General features: G+C 37.1%; 1 protein-coding gene across 1 annotated transcript; it reads left to right on the forward strand.

Moving 5' to 3' along the window:
• Positions 1-297: 297 nt before the first annotated feature.
• Positions 298-11681, forward strand: SLC25A24 (solute carrier family 25 (mitochondrial carrier; phosphate carrier), member 24; the record flags this gene model as incomplete). Its single annotated transcript, XM_009701139.1, has 10 exons — positions 298-588; positions 1473-1608; positions 2119-2206; positions 2692-2803; positions 5425-5583; positions 5929-6081; positions 7233-7340; positions 9015-9182; positions 10418-10568; positions 11252-11681. Coding segments are annotated over 10 exons (1545 nt in total), but the record flags the coding sequence as incomplete, so codon positions are not given.
• Between the last annotated feature and the right edge of the window lie 837 nt (positions 11682-12518).

Raw genomic sequence — 12518 nt, forward strand, 5'->3', positions numbered from 1 at the left:
GATTAAAACAACCGTGCAAATCTTGTTGAGGGTTACTTTCTCCAGTAGGAGACAAGGCAGTCTGCAAAATAGAAGTTACTTGGAAGGCTTTTTGGCATACGCTTTACGTGTGCCCTGAAGTGCTCTGAAACTTACTGCAAGTTATTGGAGAGATTGTGTTGTCGGGTTGGTCTCCTGTTTGTCTTGTACAGAGGGCTGCCCCCGCAGGATTTCACACTTTGAGGGAAACCACAGAGACCGATGCTCAAATGAAGAGATGAGGCATCATTTCCCCTTAAATCTTGTGTTCTGGAGCAGGGTTTTGGGGTGGATTTCCCCACCTGCTTCCTGCGCATCCCGCCAGAAGAGTTGCAGAAGTGCGAGAGCGGCTGGGAAGGGCCGGTGGCGGTGGCGGTGGGCTCCGCGCCCCGCTTCTCCTGCGCCCCGCTGCTCTCTGCAGCCCTGCGTCTGTGGAGCAGCCCTCCCTGTGGCATAAAGCCCAGGCTAATAAATCCTGCACAGCTTGTTAGTCTGGCCTTGGCTCTTCTCGGGGCTTTGCCTTTGAAGACAAGCCTCAGCAATTGCGAGCTGATGCTTGGGGGAGCTGCTGTAATTTCCCTTTTTTGAAAAGTATGTTTTCGCACACAAAGATAGTGAAGTAGTCTGGCCCTTGGTTGATGGAGAAGCGTATGCCCAGGCTCTCTTTCAGATTTGTTTCCTGCAGTGCTGGCAATTGTATACCATGCATTCAACTCGTAGTTAATTTTACATGTAGATGTTTCTTATCTGCAGGGCAGTTACTAGGAAACACGTGCAAAAATGGAAGATAACTGTGCCTCTATTTGTTACAAGTCTGGGTTTGTTTCTTTTAAATTATTTTTGTCAGGTCTTCAGTTTGAAGCAGAAAGCCCTGCCCTCTCAAACCCTGGGGGGTGGAAATGCTAGTCAGGCAAGATCTTTCTGGTTTTTTTTGTGGGCAGTTAAATAGTTAATTACTATTTGTATTTTTGTCTTTATAATTCATAATTAATAGACCACTGGATTAAAGAGGATAGTTAAGAGTGTATTTGTTTAATTTTACTGACATATTGACAGATGTCATGTATAACCAGGAAAGTCACAGGGTAAAAGTTGTTCTCTTTCATGATTTTGTCCTGTCCCCCACCTCCTCCTCAAGTTCTTTGATACCTGTGGGTGTAGCATGCTAGTGCTGGTAAGAAACCTTAAAATCTTTGAATAGGAAAGTTCTGTAAGTAATAAATAATGCTTTCTTAAATCTATCTTTCCTGCCGAGTGTTTTCTGTCTTTATGAAAACACTGAGAGTGTATTAAATTCTGAAAACAAAATATAGCTCTGAAGTGTACACTTAGGTGTTTTCCCAGTTTGACTCCCAAAGTGACCAATATGATACTTTTCTTAAAGCCAGGGCTATGCTGTGTTGCTGTTGCTTTGTGACCTGCTGTAATTTTGAAAAGTCAAATGTTGAATTTTCTCTCAACAGAAAATTTTTAAAGCTGGAGATACTAACCAGGATGGACAGCTAGATTTTGAAGAATTTATGCAGTATCTTAAAGATCATGAGAAAAAGATGAAACTAGCATTTAAGAGCCTGGACAAAAACAATGATGGTATGCCTTGATTTATTTTATTTGTTCAAACGTTGTTTGAAGAAACTGTGCGTTAAAAGTTATCTTCGTTTATGTTCTTTGTCTAAACTGGAGACAAAAAGTTGTGAATATGGAACCCTTACTACTTTTCCTTAATAGGGTCATAATTATAGTTTACTATAGATTGAAATAATAAATTATTGTAGTCTCTTTTCTTTTTGTTATCTTCCAGGTCTGTTGATCTGGGGCTCTTTGTTCCCTAGATGGAGAAACTATAATGAAGTTTCTAACTACCTACTAAAGATAAAATAGTTTATAACTCACTGAATGTTTGCATCTGATTTGGTTGCATGATTTTAATGTACTTACCTTCGCTCAGTCCTTGTTGTAGACAATCAAAATACATCATCTGTGTTAAAATTGATTTTAAATTATCTTTGTAGGTGTTACAGTAGAACGTAGTGAGCTCCAAGATGCTAAGTGTATTAAGCTCCGTGTTTTAAATAGATATCTTTCTTTTAATGTTTCAAGGAAAAATTGAAGCATCAGAAGTTGTCCAGTCCCTCAAGATATTGGGTATAAGCATTTCAGAAAAACAGGCAGAAAAGATCCTGCAAAGGTCAGGAATTAATATTTCTTAAAGTATTTTAAGCTTCTTTGCATTGTTAATTATTATATTTTTATAAGTCAGAGAACAGGATAAATGGGATTTTAACTTTGAAAGGTGTTGGTACCTTCAGTGGTGCCTTTAGAGGCATTCTCACATATTCCGTCTGTTCTTGGGTAATAGTAAGTCTAGTCACTATTTGAGCATCTGGTTCTGGGAGGAGAATGTTATCTCATTTCCCTGTAAATATTGTTGGTAGAATGAAGTGTTATATTATGTTTTTAAATGGAATATGCCAGATGCACTTGGTTAAGAAAAGCATAGTGTTGAAAGGCCATGGCAGATTCAGCCTTGAGGTCTCCATATGGAATTTACAGTCAGTTGTCACTGATGTGATGGCCAATATTTAAGAAAAAAAAAAAAAGTCACAACAAAACAGAACAAAACCCCATCCCTGCTACTATTTCCTTGTATAGTTATATTCAATTTCTTTTCAGTATTGATGCTGATGGAACAATGACAGTAGACTGGAATGAGTGGAGAGATCATTTTATGTTTAACCCAGCTACAGACATTGAGGAAATAATTCGATATTGGAAACATTCCACTGTAAGTTCAAGTTTTCTTTTAACTTAGTGCAGCTCTTAAGTTCATCTCTGCTGGGTTAACTTGCAATATTCAGTGTAACAGGTTCACAGTTATATTTCAAGCATGCCTGTATTTAAGATTGTTTGGTTTTCATTTCCATTTTGTGCTCTGCCGTTGACAAGCAGGATAGTATCATCATGTGAGTGTCTTCTGAACAAAGAACTTCATCTAAACTTTGCCAATAATTATCAGTAATTCTTAGGAAGGAATCCTTTTCTTCGTTTATAGATATTACACAGATAATAACCACAGTATTAAATCTTTTTCATTTCATATTACAGTACATTCTTATGTTCAGTGCTTTTGATGGTTGAAACAAATTATAGAAACATTTTAACTGTTTCTTATGTTGAAATTAGTTCAATATTTGCATTTATATAGTGACATTATCATAAAATCACTGGTGTCATTAGTGGTGATCTTCTGTGCAGATGTTTTGTGCTGTAGAATTTCATTTAAGAATGACAGAATATACAGCAATAGGCTATCCACTGTGCAGATAAATTTTTTAAGTTGCTATTGAATGGACCTCATGCCACCTCAGTGACTGACTTTTAAGAACAAATAATAAGGTATGTAAACCAATAGTAATCCTGTTTGCTAAATATCCTTCCTGTAGATTATTGGAGTAATCCATAAAGTTAGGTAAAGACAGATTTCGTTGAATATAGTGAGACCATTTATATCTTCAGGGATTAGTCAGCATTTCCATAACAAAAAACAGTTTGAGACCTGAAAGCTCTGAGTGTTTCACACTGTACAAACTCAATGCTTGCCAAAAGGGATTTAGCTCCCTGTTTGGTGAAGAAAACACTTGAAACATAGCTATGAGATTGAATAGTCCTGGTCCCAGCTTACTTAGTGGGAAAAAACCCTTTGCTTTAATAAAATGCTTAGTATTACTATTATTAAACATAAGTTTTTTGTGTTTTTTTAAATTATGGAATGTCATTAGTTACCCTCAAGAAACAGTTTTAGATGTCTCTTGTGATCTTCCAGTGTTCCAGTCAGCTGATGACCCAGTTATCACAGCAAGCAAAATCCAGCTATATGGCAACACAGCTGGTGTTTCAGATAAGAGCAGATGTGAGACCTCACATGTCTGGCTGACATTGACAGCTCTTCCAATTCTGCTTTTATTGTAAAATTTTAATTGCTGTCAAACTACTGAAGCAGATAGCTGTGTTGGCATAGAATTATTGTGAGTTGTTAGCTGTGGCCTTTCTGTTATAAACACCCTCAAATTTAGCTTTTTTTTTTCTCTTAGTTGTGTTTAGGGCTCGGTAGACACAAGGTTTAAACCCTGGTAGATATGCATAATATATATCTCTAAGAACACTGGATTTATATTTTAAGAGTTATGATTGATCTTTTGATGATTCCATGTAGTTGAGCAACCGATAACACCTTACTTGGAAACCACAAATGTCAGAAAGATGAAAGGATTTTCCAATTAGTCTGTTCTATGTTCAATATCCAGAACAGTTGGTGCTCGTCCTGTTTGTCCAGTCGCTGTATCTATAATTTCTGTCCTGCAATTCTTTTGCTCCAAATGACCAAGGTGATATTCTGTCTGCTTAACAGACAGGGAACGTGGCATAAATTAGGGATGTAGTGTCTACAATTAAAATCAACCGTAGTTTTAAAAAGTTTATTGGTTAACATGCTTTCTGGTCAGTTATTAAAACTTTCTTGCTTCTTTGTAGATTTAATTTATACATAATATTTGCTTTGCATTATCTACAGTGTATTTTTTCTCATATATCTTGGTTATAAATTACACAAAGAGCATAGGTTATGTTTAAGTGATACGCTAAATTCAAATGTCTTGGATGGCTGTATCGCTAAATCCTATCAAATTGAATGGTGATACAAACATGCACCTCTTAATGAAATTTCAAACTTTTATAGCTGAAAAAATTCATTAATATGTATTTCAGTGTAACTGATGATAAGAAAATGTATAAAGCAGTAGTCAAACTTGTCATTTTGTAAGATAATACACAGTGGTTACCAGAAATAGAATATTCTGATATGTCAGCTATAAAAATGCTACTTTAAAATGTTGAGGGAGGTGCGGGGGGAAGGGGAAATCCCACATATGTGTGAATAAATTACCATGAGAGAGAAATCTCTTGTTAGCATCCTTAGGAGATTACCAAACTAATCCCAGAAGGCTGTCCGGTGAAAGGTTAGCTGCAACATGTAAGCATTGGACTTTAGTGCTGACTGTAAAGGTCTACTGATCATGACAGAATGCCTTTGTCTGGGCCATACTCAAGGCGGAAATTTGTTATGATTTTTAATGATGATAGTGCAGTCTTTGAAATGGTGGGTCTGTGGTGTTACTGCTCAATATCTATGTAGAAGTAATTAAAAGTTGCTATTGATTGAATAGCAATACCAATCCATAGCAAGTTAACTGTAGAATGTCAATTAGAGATTTTTTTTTTTTTATTTTTAACTAGCATTTTATTTACATATTCTTAGGTGATAGGTTAATTTGGGATTAGAACTGTTGATAAAATTGAGATGATGCAATGAGATAGTTATTTGCACATCTTTGCTTTCAATTCTAATAGGTGTTGGATATAGGAGATAGTTTGACTGTTCCAGATGAATTCACTGAGGAAGAGAAAAAGACTGGGCAGTGGTGGAAACAGCTCCTGGCAGGAGGAGTGGCTGGTGCTGTCTCTCGAACAGGTACAGCACCGTTAGATCGCCTTAAAGTGATGATGCAGGTAGGTGCAATGTTGAAGAACTTTTTAGTTTCCCGTGTATCACTTCAGCTTTTTGAGAGCAGTTAATGGAAAACTGATGGCCAAATACAGTATCTAAATTCTGGAGGTCTAGTCATGTTTTGACAATTTCCATATTTTGTGTCATAAAAATTGTCTTTTCCATAGTCATATTGGCAAAAATGTAAACAAAATATTATAGGATTTGTGCCACTAAAATAAGATATTTTTCAGTAGCGGATGTGTTTTTGCTAGTTGATCTATTTAAGCAATTTAATACTTAGACGATGAGTTTTACGATCTAATCAGAGCAGTGTTCTTTACTGTGACTGTTTTGGTTTTTTTTAGGTTCATGGTTCAAAATCAAACAAAATGAATATAGTCAGTGGTTTTAAGCAAATGTTGAAAGAAGGTGGTGTCCGATCCCTCTGGAGGGGAAATGGCGTAAATGTTGTGAAAATAGCTCCTGAAACAGCTATTAAGTTCTGGGCTTATGAACAGGTAGGATGATAAATCAGGAATTAAAATAATGGTAAATAAAATACTATATCACTCTCACTGTCTGTTATTTGCACTGTTGTATTATATAGGAGTTCTTATTGTGGTTGGGGATTTTGTCACAGTAATTTAGAGTGACTTTCAGATCTAAAATCGTCTATTTATTCTGTTAATGGAATACTTACTATTAGGCAGACTTTGCTACTATATTGTAAGCAGTGTAAATAAACTAAATCTGTCGTACATTTTAAACTGTCCTCCAGTCTGCATAGCTTTATATGGAGTACTGCATTAATATCTAGTATATTGCTTCGAAGTGACAACAAGCAAAAACTTAGCACATTATGCTAGCTGAACTTACACAGGTTTCTTTTTGAAACAAATATCGTGGTGCTATGTAAGATGCCCTCATCCTGGATTTCAGAGTTATATTTACCTCTGAATCAGCTTTAAGCATCGTGTTAAGGCCTAATCCTCCTTTGGAAAATGAACTCCTGTTCTGGTGTAGTTAAATGGTCTTTATTTTTCCTCTATGGGGCTTGCTAGTGCCTCACGTAAGACTAAATGAACATATTGCACATCTCTGTACAACTATGAAATAAAAGCAACAAAAAGTCAAGTAAACTTTGGGATATCACAAGACTGAATGGTGGATTTTGATACCATAGAGTAACCTTGAGCATGTTATTCCTTGCTCTTGCTTTGCCTTTCGGGAGCTTATGGCGCATTCTTGCATGATGGTGTCTCTGCCTTGAATGACAAAGTATGTACAGGTCTTTAATGTCTCTGAATGTGCCAGTTGATCTTTCATCCTTTGATTGGAGGTCTGGATCTGCAAGGGAGCCAGGTTCCTCTTTGTTATCTGGGGCCCATGGTGTTGGCTCTTTGTAGGATACCTGACAGTACTGTGGGTGGCTGAGGTATTTAATGTAAAGGATTCTTGCAGGCTGGAATGTTTGTTGTATTCTTGAGAGTCTTCATCCACAGAGTTACAGTGAATATAGTGCTAAATTTGTTGAGTTAGTAAATGTAAATACATGAAAAAGTAAGTACAGCTTGAAAAGACATTTTGTACTGTACTTCTGCCTCTCATAGTAACTCTTGCCTCTCCTAAAAAGCATGTGATGTTTATTTTATGTGTTTTAACTATGCAGTATAAGAAGATACTCACTAAGGATGATGGAAAGTTAGGCACAGTTGAAAGATTTGTATCTGGTTCTTTGGCTGGAGCAACAGCACAAACTTCTATTTATCCCATGGAGGTAAGTAACAGAGAACCTGCTTCCATTAGAGACTCTGCCAAATGTCTGGTTTGTTTCCAAAGTAAAACCTATTTTCCTCTTGAAAGTATTGCAGGAGTGCTTCTATATTCTTATGTCCTAATTTATTTTTACTTTGAACTTCCTTTCAGAATTTCATTTTGGAATATACTGTGTTCTGATTGATACCTGTCAAATTTTTTTTTTAATACATATTTGGCTTTAAATGCTGTCTAAAGCAATGTTTAAATACAAACTTAGTTCAGGGAAAAAAATAATCCAAGAATGCATTTAAAATTAAGTACATATTCAAGTATTTTCTAAATTGGGCATAAATCTTTTTCCGACTGTATGTAAGCAAGGGTTGGTCTTGTCTGTAGCAGAACTGATGAAGTTCTGTTGTGTTATGACTGGGAGCTGGGTCAGATTAGGAGATCAGTGTGGAGGGAGAATATAACAGTTACACTTGAGGCTGGGTGGATTAACTGCTCTTTCCTCAGTACGACATACAAATATGTCCTACAACACATGTTGCAATCTAACTAGCCTTTATAGGGTAGCTATTTCACATCCTGTTGTTGTTTTTTTTTCAGATAGAAGTAGGATGCGCTTCCTCTGCTGCTGGTTCCCCAGACAGTTTATCTTGTTGTGCAAATAACTGGAATATATGTTGGGTCTGGTATTAAACCAACACCAACATCAAGATTTGGAACTAATGGAAAATGTAACCCGAACACCTTTCTCATAGGGAGAGGTGTGAGTAGGAGTAGAACTTCGCTGTTTTCATTGCTGACAGTGATAATGATCTCTTTTTAAATAACATCCTTGCTGTTAGAGATGCTGAATCACAGCTAGCCAGAGTACAGTGATGGGTTAAGTTATAGAGTAACTGAAATGTTATATAGATCATCTGGATTACCCTGATCAATGGAGACAGGTGCAATAAGATGCTCTGATCTTCCTAACAAAGATATAATACTGTCCTAAAAGTGTTTTTTAGGGTGTTTCCAAGTAAGAGAAAAGCAAAGTGCCAGGAATCTGCTGAGGAAGCTGCAGTCTTATGAGGCTTTTAAGTAGGCCAAATTCTTGCTCGGGAAATTCCCTCTGTGGTTTCTTTTGGATACTGTTACTAATTTCTTCATTCTAAGATGCTGTATAGAGTTATCCGCATTATTAATCAGATGCTGGGTTTCAGTAGTGAGATGCAATCTTTATATTGCTTAACTACCTCTCAAAGTGGTGTGCTTTTTGAAAGATGATTTTCTTAATATGCTTTGCTATTCCCAGATCAGAAGTGTGATCTGCTAGCATGTTAATGCTCTCTCCTGTTCTTTAGCTAATGCTTCTATTAAATATTGCCCACACTGTTGCGTTCAAGTTGATGAAAAATCTGCCTGTTTTAGTCAAGAAAAGAAAGCTAAATTGCAATTTAAAAAGGCTAATAACTTGTAAACTAGTGTATGGTCGTATGTGTGCTACTCTGCACTAATGCAGTAATAACCTGAAGAAGCCTACTGCTGACAAGGCCTTAACGGTAGTCATCACAAAGGAGGTTTGAGGTACCAAAATGCAAAGCAGTTCCAGACAATTGAATAAGCAGAGAGATACTGTGTTTTCCTGTGTTTATAAAATACATTAATAAATAGGTATGTAAGGCTACTGTTTTTTCCCCTTTAGGTTTTAAAGACCAGATTGGCTGTGGGTAAAACAGGGCAATATTCTGGGATGTTTGACTGTGCTAAGAAGATCTTAAAAAGAGAAGGTGTAAAGGCCTTCTACAAAGGCTATATTCCTAACATTCTGGGTATAATTCCTTACGCTGGCATTGACCTTGCTGTTTATGAGGTGAGTTTAGATCACTGAATGCATGTAGCTTTCATTAGTTAGTTTATGAAAAGGGTAAATATTCTTTAGAATACCTGTATCATTAGTTAGATTTGCAATATGCTTGTAGTATTACAGTTGCCTTCAATTTAAGATAGACAAATGAGAATTTCCACTAATCTTACTAGATTAACATTTTTCTTTGTTTGCCCCTCCTGGAGGAGTGCCTGTACTGATGGGCCCTTACATGGAACACCACCAAATAAGAAATCTACCCATAAGACAGGCTTATATAGACCTTGGCAATACAACATGCTTGCATGCTTAACTAACCCTGTTGGACTGGAACATACCTGTTCTATAGCAAATATGGACCTTAAAAACCTGATATGATACTCATGTTATGTTACCTAGCCTGCATTTATGATACTTAATACTTTTTTTTTTTGCCATTTTCTCTGATTTATGATTGGATTATAGTAACCTGAATTCCTTGTGTGTCTGTGCCCTAGCCTGAATTTATGATACTTAATACTTTTTTTTTGCCATTTTCTCTGATTTATGATTGGATTATAGTAACCTGAATTCCTTGTGTGTCTGTGCATGTCACCAGAATTCTGTGTGGCTGACATATAGTTTTTGGAAGGAGTTTGAAATACCGCTCTCTTTCCTTTCAAGAGGAACCGGCACCCCTCATACCCATCAGCAACACTTAAAATGTTTTATCTACCTTAGATACTAGGTGTTGCTTCAAAGTGTGTTAAATAACTCGGATGCACAGACTAGTTTTTTTTTCTGGTCTAGGCAAATCTTTTTGTGGCACTGCAGGTAGTAATCAGCAGAATTGCTTGAGCGAACGTTTTCAAAGCAGTATGGAGGTTCTGTTCTACAGTTTGCGTCTTCTGCATGGGGTGATGTGCACAACTATGTGAGCTTTTGTTGCACCCTGTGGGGTGCTGAGTTGTGTTTCCCTCCTCCTTACCCCAAAGTATTAACAGGTCTAGAACATGGGTGCTGTTCCTGCTGCTGGCTCTTTTAAGGATTTGTCTTCTAGGCACTAACTACTGTAATCTGGTTCAAGTCCTTACCAGTGTGCTAAGGTGTTTGCTTATGCACTTTAAGCATGTAGGACTGGCGTAGTGAGACTGGTGCTTTTTGGGGTTGAGCCCATAAGATTTGTTAAGAATAAAGATGTATTTGTTTACTTTCTTGAATGCAGATTTCTTGTCTTATTATTTAATTTTATATCTTGACAGGTCTTAAAGACTACATGGCTAGAACACTATGCATCAAGCTCCGCTAACCCAGGTGTTTTTGTATTGTTGGGATGTGGTACTGTTTCCAGCACATGTGGGCAGTTAGCCAGTTACCCTCTTGCTCTCGTCAGAACACGCATGCAGGCTCAAGGTGAGTCCTCTTGCTCTGAAAATGTTTCTGTGTGGTCATACAAAAATTGTATCATTTGGGATAGCTGTAGCAGAGACATGGAAATAAAAAAACTCAACTTGGAAAACCAAGGGCTTATCTGGAAAAGCCTTCTTAAGGTTGGTCCCTTCTCCCTGTTACCCCCAACATTGTTCTCCATCACACTCGATTCAAATGTAACATTTCAGACACTAGTGCTCTGTGGGCTCTGAGAGCCACATTCCACGCGAGACTACTGGGCATAGAGCTCCTGTCATAGTCTGGGAGCACTTTTCTACAATGTAGAATGTTTCCTAAATTTTAGAGGTGAAATGAAGAGGACTTGCATCATCCTGTGAAAGTAGACAGCAATGTTTGCTCTGGAGGACATTTCGTAAAGGCAGTTTCATAGCTGAGATTTTTGCTTTATAGGTTTGTAAACAGACTTAAGGATAGGAGCCTAGATTTCTGAAGGAATGTAGGTGGATAATGCTTTTCAGTGGGATTTAGACACATGGATCTCTCTCAAATGTCTGGGATTAAAGAGGTCCCATCTCTGTGAGGACTCAAGTTTTAATCAATGGCCCTAGAGGTGATAGTAGGCTCACCACCCAGATGTTTAATACTTGCTTAAGAATTTTAGTATTACTGGAACTGTTGTGTAACACATTATCTTTTTGTTCTAGCCTCAGTGGAAGGAGCTCCACAGCTAAACATGGTCAGTCTCTTTCAAAGAATTATTGCTACAGAAGGAATCCGAGGACTTTATAGGGGCATAGCCCCTAATTTTATGAAAGTGCTTCCAGCTGTCAGCATCAGCTATGTTGTATATGAGAAAATGAAGCAGAATTTGGGAATAGCGTGAAATGAAGGAAAAAGGTGAGATGCTTCTAATGTTATTGGAAACACCAGAACAAAAATAATTTCTCAAGTAATCTGCTCTCACAATTAAGAGACAGATCTTTGTGGAGAGATGCTGCAACTTCTACTTTTGCCCTAAATGGGAAGAAACTTTCTTAAATTCTAGTTCACCATTTCTAAACAGATACATATATATTGCACTTTAAAATGTCACTGAGTTTAAAAAAAAAAAATCAAGAAACTGTCTTTAAATCAGCAATATGTTTATGTTTTCAGGAAATGATGCATATTTTACTTATTGGCTTATTTTTTTTGTATTTGACTTCTCTGAATGTGTATTTGGCTTGGATGAAACCAAAGGTAGGAGAAGTTTATGTTGCCTTGATACTGAATGTATGAAAGTGACTTTTTGTTTTGTCACGCTGCCTATATCAAGCAATTCACAGGCAACATTTTGCATGCCTAGAAGTAAGCACTTAATATTGTTATTTTTGAAGACTTAATGTTAAGTTCGTAAGAAATAAGATCTTGGATACAGACAAGGATGGAGTAACACATTAAAATGTAGCCCATCACCTTTATCTTCAGGCTAACCTTTTTTTTTTTTTTTAATTTAAAGAATAAGAGCCTGAGAAACTGCTGTTCCATGGTATCAGAATACCTCAAATGGATTTACACAGCATTTTTGTAATACAGTCAGTGATTTTTATAACTTGCTTCATTGGACCTGCTTTTCATTGCACTTGTAAATGTTAGCACCATTACCCATGACAAACTTTGGGTTGCAGCTGCACGTTTTATAGGATCATACTGTACAGGAACAGAAAAAGTTTGGTTACTAGATCCATTCCATACAAGTGCAAGTTGCTGTTTAAAAATGGGGTGGAGGATCCAGTGTTAAGGTGATTGTAATACAGCCAATAGCAGAACTCATCATACCTGCCTTGGGGAGAGAAATGCTTCTCATTTTGGACTCTCCATTCTTGCCCTGACTCAGAGGGCTGCAGTCCACTATGTGCTTCTAGCCAATAGAGGGTTGCGTTACTATGTAAAGATTTTACAGGTTTGTCACGCTAAATCAATACTCCTTCC

This window comes from Cariama cristata, unplaced genomic scaffold (genome assembly GCF_000690535.1).
Source record: "Cariama cristata isolate BGI_N322 unplaced genomic scaffold, ASM69053v1 scaffold8795, whole genome shotgun sequence".
Lineage (NCBI taxonomy): Eukaryota > Metazoa > Chordata > Aves > Cariamiformes > Cariamidae > Cariama > Cariama cristata.